The sequence below is a fragment of the Phlebotomus argentipes genome, unplaced genomic scaffold (assembly GCF_947086385.1).
Source record: "Phlebotomus argentipes unplaced genomic scaffold, Phlebotomus argentipes genome assembly contig_15, whole genome shotgun sequence".
Lineage (NCBI taxonomy): Eukaryota > Metazoa > Arthropoda > Insecta > Diptera > Psychodidae > Phlebotomus > Phlebotomus argentipes.
In genome coordinates this window covers 17085578-17095929 of record NW_026776181.1, presented here as the reverse complement: position 1 = coordinate 17095929, position 10352 = coordinate 17085578, and the positions used below count along the sequence as shown (strand labels likewise).

The 10352-nt window shown below is 41.2% G+C and overlaps 1 protein-coding gene across 4 annotated transcripts; it reads left to right on the top strand.

The window, feature by feature from the left end:
- Nucleotides 1–1508: 1508 nt before the first annotated feature.
- Nucleotides 1509–10218, top strand: LOC132261760 (sodium/potassium-transporting ATPase subunit beta-2-like). Of its 4 annotated transcripts, none has more exons than XM_059760714.1 (5): nucleotides 1509–1605; nucleotides 5532–5801; nucleotides 8529–8786; nucleotides 8955–9407; nucleotides 9488–10218. In XM_059760714.1, the coding sequence occupies exons 2-5, from the start codon at nucleotides 5654–5656 to the stop codon at nucleotides 9592–9594; spliced, it is 966 nt and encodes a 321-aa protein (XP_059616697.1). In that variant the 5' UTR covers nucleotides 1509–1605; nucleotides 5532–5653; the 3' UTR covers nucleotides 9595–10218. The 4 variants fall into 4 exon arrangements, with proteins under 4 accessions (XP_059616697.1, XP_059616696.1, XP_059616695.1 ...); XM_059760713.1 differs by having other exon boundaries at nucleotides 1528–1636; XM_059760712.1 differs by lacking the exon at nucleotides 1509–1605 and adding an exon at nucleotides 5038–5147.
- The last annotated feature ends 134 nt before the right edge of the window (nucleotides 10219–10352 follow it).

The window sequence follows — 10352 nt, the reverse complement described above, 5'->3', positions numbered from 1 at the left end:
TGCACACATTTCTGGCTGCTCGTGTGGCGAATTTCTCTCCTGATGATTTGCGGTGAGAACTGGAGTGATGTTGCGTAACATGATTGATCAGCAAAAGGTTCATCCTTGATCTTTTATGCAAGAATTATGTCAATTTGTAGGCTTCTTCATTGGGGGGGAAATCCCGCACACTTCATCTGCCTGGAGAATATGCTGTTCGCCGGCGAAGAGGCGAGAATGGCCAAGAGAATGAATGGAAATCTTAAAAGATGTTTGATCTTTTCAGTTCAATCCAGTTCTGGCTGATTACACCTGAACAAACTGCTGCAATGCGACGAGTCTGGTGGAAAAAAAAACGTCCACCGCACAGTCTATCTCATTACGCAAAGGTATTTAGCGTCTTCAGTTGCCAAAGCGTTACAACATGACAAATGCATTCCAACACCGTCAATAATATGGCCTTTTTCACCCATTTTCCCTTTGCAAATCGAATGCACGCGGGGAATTTCGTCCTGCAGGAAGCGACAGGCGTTTGTTGATTGTTACAAAAAAAACGATTGGCAGAGTGAGACGCAGAGAAGAATTCCATCGCACAAGGCGCCAATTTAATCAAGAGCGAGGGTTGATGTTTCTCATTGAAACATAAAAAAGGCACCACATGGAAGCCTGACAGGCCAAGGGTAGAGAATGGGGAGAAAAATGTCTCTCCATTGACCAAACATTACTTTTTCCGCATTCCACCCCGTCCAGGAAGAGCGGGGAAAAAGCCCAGTGGAAATGACGGCATGCAGAGCGAGAAAGTGGAAATGATGGCTATGCTTGAGGGTATTTTTAAATAGACAATTTTGCCGCGCGACTCAAAGTTTCCCACATAGAATTATTACATCTCAGTTCATCTCATTTGCCATTCAACCCATCACACAAGGTCGGCCTGAAGGTTCTTGAAAAATGTCCTTAAAGACGAACAGCTATTTTAATCATCATCATCATCCATGGAGTTTAGCCCTAATTTGGGACTGATCTCTTAATCAATTCAACGCCCAAATGCTTTTGATTAACATTATAAACATCAAGGAATTGCTTTCAGCCAGATTTCCCCTAAAGCAATTCATTAATTCCAAATACTGAAAATAAATTCAAATCCATCGATTTCAATGGTTTATGATTTATTCACATGAAATTATCCATTTGAAATATTTATATCTATTTGAAATACTTCATTAATTGATGAATTTCACTCGTGCTCTAATGTTTTTCTTTCCCCTGACAACGCCAAACTGGGAAGTTTACATGCATTTTTCCAGCAGTTCATAACAAAATTATCTCTCTCTCTCCTTTCAATCTCCTGGCCTGAAAATCAACTACTGGCAACTGGCGAGCATAAAATGTTTATAGACACTGCGCGAAGACTTCTGGCCTGGCCAGACGCCGTTGGTGAGCTTCGGATGCCACAACGAAGGCGAAAAACGAGGGAAAACTCGGCTGAGCTTGGGAGATGAGCGGCCAGAGTTAATCTCTGGGATTCAGTGGCGCCTCGAGAGCCACACTGTTGAGTTGTCGAGTGCTCGTGTCTCGAGATTGTGTGTGATTCCTGTTCTTGCCTCTCCACAGTCCAGAGGTCACAAAGTGAGAAGAGTGTCATTCACATTTCCCTCAAGTCAGTTTTTTTTTTTGTCTTTCTTCATCTGAACTGTGCAAACTTGCCACATTTCTTTTTTTGGGCTTCTTCTCGAGGCATTTTTGCCAAAAAGTAAAATTTGCGTGTCGCTGATTCTGAAGGCAAAAACTTTCGTGTGCGAAGGTTAAAATGTTGAGCGACAGAGAAAATCTCCTCTGAAGATCTAATTAAATCTCCCGCGAAAATTTATCTCGCACACGCGAAAGGCGGCTTTTCTATTTGATTGTGGGGGAGTTTTGACAATTCTTCCCGCTGGAATTGGCTACACAGAAAAAGAGAATGAATTTCCCAGTGGATTTTTCGCACATACAAAGTTGTGGTGTAGTGAAAATGAAAAGAAGTTCACCACAAAAGCTCTATTTGTCCTCCAAACGAGACGTGAATTGAGTGGGGCAGAGCAACAGGCGCCGACGTCACATAAATTTCCTCCGCCGAGACGAACAGGACACCGAAGAAAATGAGATACATTAGGAGGACATCCCTCTCTCCCCCTTTCTGCCCCATTGTGCCCATGTAGTGCTCAATCACCCACACCAGCGGCCAATAATTTGTTAGACAAATTGCCATAAGCGTGAAATACAGGCGTTTAAAGTCCGATGGCGAAAAAGTTGTCGAAGAGGTGGAAAATTATATCGTCGAAGGCTCATTTTCAGAGAATTTATGCTAAAGATAGATTTTCACACACTCACCCACATTTATTGTTTATTCTTCTCGCCCGCGCTGTGTGTGGTGGGGGAGGGGAGGGGAAAAGCAGGGAAATTTGGGGTATCTCAGCACTACTTTTTCACTTTGATTAATTTATAGAGATTCACACAAGTTTGAAAGTGTGTGTATTTTGCAATATGAATAATTTAAGAACAACATTGTGTTCGCAGTTTAGTTTTCATCCCACTTTTGCGTTTATATTCATTACACCTCATGATGAAGTTAATTTTGCACACAAAGTGGAAAAAAAAAAACTATAGAAACATATTCCCTTAAAAGTGTAAACATGAACTTTTCCCACACACAGAACCTTCGTGCAATTCTTTTCTCTCTCTCTCTAAACGCACTTGTTTACTTTCTTGTTGCATTCTGGAAAACCTCCCAAGATACATTGTGCAATTTTCCATCAAAATTTCTGTCTATAGTTTGCGTGTTGGGTGGAAATTTGCATAAAATGCAAATTTAACTATTCATTGACCCAATTGACATCGCATTATGAACCTGTGCAGCAGCCATGGGCACAAAGTGCATGCGATCTGGGCGCAGAGTGGGTGGTGGAAAGCCGTACAGAGAGGGTTGGAAAATAGAGAGAACAATGGGGTGAAATTTTCCGCATAATTATGCAAAATATCTCCTCTTCGTGGTCAGTCACCCACAAATGAGTAATTCGGTGATTGATATGTTTGAAGCTCGGGCCGAGAATAGGCCAAATTGTTTCCCAGCACTGTCACATAATTTCCATGGAAAATATCACCCTCACGCACCACATTTTCCCAACTCTTCCAAGGCGCTCGTGGATGTTTCACCATCAATTAATTGTGTGTGTTGCCAGGGGAAAATTTTCCAATTACACACCAAGTGAAAATCCTCTTTGCTAAATACCATGTAATTTTGCGGAGCATATTTAGGCACACGCCCTGCTGCTTTTTTCCTGCAGACACAATTCAGGAGACCAGAGGGATTACGAGGAAGGAGGTGGGAAAAGGAGTTGAATGCCTGTTGCAGAATTTACGATTGGGTTGGGCGGCGCGCAAAGGTAGAAATTTTATTTTGACTGCTCTCAGCACGAAAGTCTGACGCGACAGGGCAGAAATTAATTTAATTTGCGTGTGTGTGAGAGCACAACAAATTAATTACACTCAAGAAATAACTACGCAAATGTGTACTTATTGATTACTATTGCACATCTATTTAAAATCAATATCTTCCACAAATACTCTATCAAATATTTATTCGCGGGATTGTACTGGATTAAAGCAATGTGTCTCAAAGACTCCTTCGCCACAAACACTGTCTGGACTTCATGTTGAGTTATGTAATTAATCTCTGAGTGTCGCCGGAGAGTTATTTTCCGCGACATTCTCTCAAATACATTGTTAACAAACCAAATACTTAGCAGAAACAGTCTTCTTCCAATTCTCTCGCTCAGAATTCTGTGGTCCCTGAAGGGTTAATATTTTCTATCAAATGTGTAAATGTAATCTAATTTGCATTTACAAATATATTAAGCAATAAAAACCGCTTCAAACCCAAACAGAATGACGCAAAAGCGTCTTGCAACCTGTTCCTCGAAGATTAATCGCTCTCATTTGTATCGCTTTACATTGATTGCGAATTTCAGGCATTCTTACAGTAAAATACTGCGAATCTACCTCGATAATTTATATAAACCGATTCGCGTCACTTCACTTGTTCTTATCAATCATTGTGTTGAATTGAGGGGCGATTTTTTAATTGGATCTTTTGGTTGAGATTTCATGAGCAAAACTGTGTGTTTTTCCTTGAATTTTTTCCACCATAAATCGCAATTGACTCACAAATTAATTGTTTTGAGGTAAAAAAAAAACATCAATTCAATTGAAGAATATTTGCTGGCGTGAAAAAGTCGGTAGAATTTCCTGCGCGCGCGATTTCCTCGTTCGTTGATTTCCAAGGTGTTGAATTTGCAAAGAGTCTCTGTCGGTTTTTCGAAAGTTTTGTACGGCAAATGTGGAATGAATTCGTTTCGCGGCGAAACGGCACGAAAAATATGAAGTCTTCTCTCCCACTCTATCTCTCTGCCAGAGCCCATGAGACACTGTGAGAGTGAGCAAACAAAGTGGGACCTCTGTTGGTATCAGTATCGCTGATAAAAGAGGTAAATTGATACCGCAGGCGAAGTGATATGTGTGTACGCGCGCGTTATCAGGGAAAAAGAGAGTGAAACTCTGTACGCAAACCAATGAAAAATCTTTTTCTTCCTCATTTCTCGCACATTTTTTTCTCTCCCTTCATCTTCATTGCTCAATTCTGTGGCAATACGTGCGCTCCGCAAGTCTGTGTTTGCGCGTATCGTGGACGAAATTTTCCTTCTCAATATTATTAAAACCAAGAGAGACTGTGTCGGCCAGCATTTTGAGCGCCACAGAAGTGTCGGTATATAATCAACGGCGAGAAGTAAGACATTGTGAGCGCGTTTTGTGTCTTTTTCATACGCAAAGAAACAAAAAGAAAAAAATCTCTTACACACAGAGGCAACTTTTCAGCAGGGACGCCCCGAAAGACGTCAAGCGCCGATAAAACCAATGAAAAAGATCTTTTATATAATACAGTTTGGGTGTAAAAGTAGTGGAAATCGTGTGTAAATGCATAGAGTGTCATATATTTTTAGAGTTTTAATCGGAGCCTCACATTTTAATGCTATATTAATGTGATTCAGTCGTTTTCTGGACTTGGTGTAAACCAGTTGGAAGTTGCAAAGAGCTGCTCAGCTGCTATTTTAACTGTGTTTTCATCTCTCTTACTCGTGTGTGCCTCTTTTTCCACCTCAATTTTCTGTCCACCCTCTCTTTTGCAAATTTTGCGCGCATGCATTATTTAGGGGAAAATTCTCAGTGATCTTCTGCACACTCTGTACTATATTGAATTCTATTCGGCTTTTCACGTGATTCACACAACACTCCGAGAGGGTTAGAAAATTCATTGACGGGAAGTGAATCCGATAAAATAGTGCGAAGCCAGAGATCTTTTTATCTTATTTCAACCACGAGCGACCGTAGAAAATTAACCAGTTTCGATTATCATCGCACAGTTTTAGAGAATATTAAACTTTACCTCTAATTAATGTGTGGTGTCTAATCGATTATTTCCATTTCTTCTCTTCTTTTGCAAACTCCTCGGCCGATAAAAGAGCGCAAAAAGCGTTGAGGATCAAGTGTTTCTAAGGAGAAATAGAGACGATCGAACGTCTTTGATAAGAAAGTGTGCCGTTAATAAGTTGTGAAGTTTTTTTTGGTGTGAACACACGCAAACATGGCGAGTTCAAAGGACAAGAATAATGGCATGAGTCAAGTGACTTATGAGTTTCCCTACATGCGCCAACCGGAGAAGAAGAGCCTCGCGAAATTCATCTACAACAGCGAGGCGGGGACTTTTATGGAAAGGACACCAACGAGTTGGGGTGAGTGTTTTTCTCTTGAAACTGTCATTTTCCTTAAGTTTAATCTCGCGGGAATTTCACTATTGAATTTAAATAATTCCCATTGACGCGCGCCTTATTGGAGAATTTATTGGACAATTCCACAAATTCCGGGTGTCGCTCTTAACTGTCGTGCTCGCATTCCGTTCGGCGGCCCAGGAAGTGTCTTGTGGCCTTGAAGAAGGGAGCCAGAGAGAGAGAGAGAGAGCGAAAGAGATGTGTAATTTTAATATAGCGCATCCATGTGATGTATATTTTAATTAAAAGGCCAGCAATTGCTGACCAAGTGTCACGATTTGGCAGGGAATTTGATATACTCGGGGCGCATTTAAATATTAAATGGCATGCAAATTAATTGGATGTCTCTATTGAATTGCACGTCGTATTACTCGCTATTTCCTCGCCACTCACACACAACAAATAAATAAACACTCTCCAGGCGCGCGAATGATTTGGAAATGACCAGAGTAATATTCAGTGCGTTTCTGACCTCTAAACTCACCATTTTTTCTTCTCTTCCACACAACACCTTCGCCTCATTGTGCGCTGGCGGTGATCAATCAAGCAAATCGCGAGATGATGGAGGAGAGTCAATAGAGAGCATGTTAATGATGAGGAATGGGGCACTTTTCGATCGCCACACTCTTTTACTGATTAATTCAGTCTGACGGGAATTGACTTTGGCGATGTGCCAAAAAGTGTGAGAATGATTTTAAAAATATCCCTCGCTTTTGTAGATCACACATTCTTCCTCTCGGCCATCATTGAGAAGCATCTCGAGCCTCTGGCAGAGACTTTGCAGACTGCCCGAATAGATCATGATCTAGAAATGGCAAAATATCCGCGTCTCACTTTGAGCATTATATTTAGGATTGACGAGATTTTTCTTTTCACGATGTCTCACGTGAATTTTTTGTGAATTCCACACTTAATTTAGGATTGAGAAAGTCACATGGCTTTTAGTTAAGATTCACTGAGTGACTTCAATTCGCCTCCATTTCTTCTCAATTTGTATGCCAAGACAATCCAACGCAGGACCTCAAGAATAATTGCAAAATACCAAAATTCACCCCAGAGTTGGTCTCTAATCTAGATCTAGAGCCAATCTAGCTGTGATCAAGATGACATTGCACCACTTTTCTCCCGTTTCAAGACTCTGTGGCTGTGTTGGAAGTGAGCAATTATATGAAATTTACATTTTTGATGTGATTAAACACAGTGCGAAATTAATGTGGAGTCACAATATTTGCACTTGACTATTGCAGATCCCATTTGTCAATCCTCATTTTATCGCAGTGAGACTGTCTTGCAGAGGAAAAATTCCACCGAGTCAAATATTTGCCCAAAGACTCTTGAGCTTCTCTCTCATGATAAAGTGTGCGGAATGATTGGGTTTCTAAGTGAAATGCGTGTAAAGACAGGGCAATTCTGTGCCCTTCTTAATGGATGTCATAAAGATGCTTTCGCGTGGAATTTCCCCATCAATCCACGATGGCAACAAGTGATCGTTTGTGAAATTGGAGGCCAACGCAAGAAGAAGAAGAGGTTGATTTTTCAATGGAAAAGGCGATATTGTATTTGCCAATATTTGCAGTAAATGTACTAAAAGCTCCCTCCAAGTCATGCCTGTAAACATTCAAAAATGCTATTTATTCGGTGTGACGGAGTGAATTTCTTCGGATGATCGTGGATTTCTCAGCTCCAAAGTGCCTCTAAAATGTTCATGATGGGTTGTTATGGGATTTTACCTGACAAAACCGCTTAATGCAGTTTACGCTGGCTCACGATCGCTCTTTTTGTCTCAACCCAAAAAATATATACGCATATTCGCCTCTGAAACACGCGCTCTTATTTGATATTCAATCGATCGCACAGTGTCTTCATTTCTCTCTCTCCAAAAAAATATGTGTCTTCAAAAAAGAGTTTTGGGAAGGAAATACAAATGCTAGCGGGGAATTCACACTCGTGGAAATTCACTGGCACTCATCATTGATGGTTATTTTACATAAATTTTATGTTCGCACAATGTCTGTTTTTCTCCAAAAAAATCGTGACGCTTTTACAAGCGCACTTCATTATTAATATTCTGCGACTGAATAGAACACACTTTTTCCCATTCTCCCAATGAATGGGTTTTGTATATATGGAAAAAGAGGCGACAGTAAATGAGTTTTCAAGGAAACCACAGCCAACAGACAACCTCGTGGACTGCAATGGAGCAAAAATGACCCGAAAAAAAAACACTGTGTATATTTAAGTTTTTCATTATAATCCTCATAATGGGTGAGAAAGAAGAATTCTCTAAAAGCCTCACTAAAAAATCTCTTCACGGGAAAAGCTGTCGCAGAAAAAAGTCATAATGGATGATTCCCTTGAAAATCATCTGTTTTTCACTGATCCATTTGCTTGGCGTTGTGCTGTTTTGTCGAACAGAGAGACAATCCGTGGTTGGTGTTTAGCGAGATCTGGTCCGGGAATTCCAATTGAAACTAGATAGTAAAGTCGTCAGACAACGTCAAGAGCATAAAGGTGGTAATAATTGCGTGCTGAGAAGTTAATTTGCGAGGTAAATAAAAGCCACCAGACGATCTCATGATACAAATATTGATCCGTCACATCATCGTCACACGTTTTTCTCTCAGATTTCCCAAAAACTGAATTATTTCACATTGTTCTTATCTGTGTTGTCTTGCGTATCTCTTCTTCCAGCCAAAATCCTCGTCTTCTATGCCATCTTCTACACAGTATTAGCGGCTCTGTTTGCTATCTGCCTCCAAGTCCTCTTCTACACACTCACCTATGAGTATCCCAAGTGGCAGCTGGACAGATCACTCATCGGCACTAATCCTGGCGTGGGCTTCCGGCCCATCTCCGAAGACACCACGCAGGGATCGCTCATTTGGTACAAGGCATCCGATCCGGCCAGCATAAAGCCGTGGACTGACCTTCTCGATGACTACCTGGCTCGTGAGTATCCGCAGGACATTTTTCAATTGGAAATTAAATTATTCTTGTTCAGAAACTCTCTTCTGGGCTCAAGGGTAAAACAAGGGGGAGATAATATAGTCAGAAGTGGTGTACAGCTCAGCGAAAATGTTAGGAAGTGGAAATAATCGTGAAAATATCACTTTTCAGCCTACCGGAACAAGACTCAACTGGCTGGAGGAGGCAAGAACCAGGAGATCTGCGACTACAACTCACCACCGAAGCCGGGCCGCGTCTGTGCCGTGGACATGTCGGATTGGGGCGAATGCACCAGCGAGAATGGCTATGGCTTCAACAAATCCGCGCCGTGCATCTTCATCAAGCTCAATCGCATCTTCAACTGGGTGCCGGACTACTATGACGACGTGAATGATCTGCCGGAGGACATGCCGGAGGATCTGAAGGAGCACATCGCGTCGGTGCCGGAGGAGAAGCGAAAGCAGGTGTGGATTTCGTGTCAGGGTGAGCATCCGTCCGATCGCGAGTCCATCGGGCCGCTCAAGTATATTCCCCAGCGCGGCATGGCCTCATACTACTACCCATTCACCAACATTCCCGGCTACCTGAGTCCCCTGATCGCCGTGCACCTCGAGCGCCCCAGCCGTGAGTATCTCTGACGCGCGCACAATCCATATTTGTGGGAATGCCTGACGAAAGCTTTTTTCCTCTCTTTCCTCCAACAGTCAATCGAGTGATCAACATTGAGTGCCGCGCATGGGCCAAGAATATTCACTATCAAGGTGGACGAGAACGAACTGGATCGGTGCATTTAGAGCTGATGATTGATTGAGACAATGGCAGAGAGGGAGTGTAATAATCTGTTTTTAGGATCAGCTACAAATTGACATTTAATGCCTTCCAATTGCCTCCAAATCTGCCAACCAAGAGAGAGAGAGATAGAAGAGAACTATTTTCATCACTTCACATCCCATAAATTTCCCCTCTTTAATTGAAATGCGCGCTCGTGCGCGCGCCGAGAGCAGATTCACTTTATTAGTGCGGGTGACAATTTGGAGAGGACCTCTTAAATGGAATGGTTATAATATAAATTTAAAGAAAAAAATTTGAAAAGTTAGTTAATGAATTATGCAATAGAAATTAGTCCGATTGACTTCTCAACAAATGATGTATAAAAATCGTAATTTCCTCCTTCGCCCCCTTTTTGAAACACAATCTCTTGAACCACAAGAGATGTGGAATTATAATAGGTTTGAAAAAAAAAGTTGGTGGCAAAATCTGTTGAAGAGAGAACAACTTTTTGTGTAGTGAAATGGCTGTAAAGAAATTTTTAAGTTATAATAAGTTATAATTATTTATAAAGAAGAGATGAAATTTGAATAGATTACAGTAAATGAAAAACAACACTCTTTACTCCATGCTATTTTAGAGAATTACAAGAAATCCTCAATATCAACTGCGTTTTATTACTCAACATCGAGTTCTTTGCCGTTTTTTTTCAGTCTTGAAGAACATTCTTGAGAAATTTCAACATTCAATTAGCGAAGAGAGTGAGAAGATAAGTATAAATCCCAGTCAATATTGCACTAA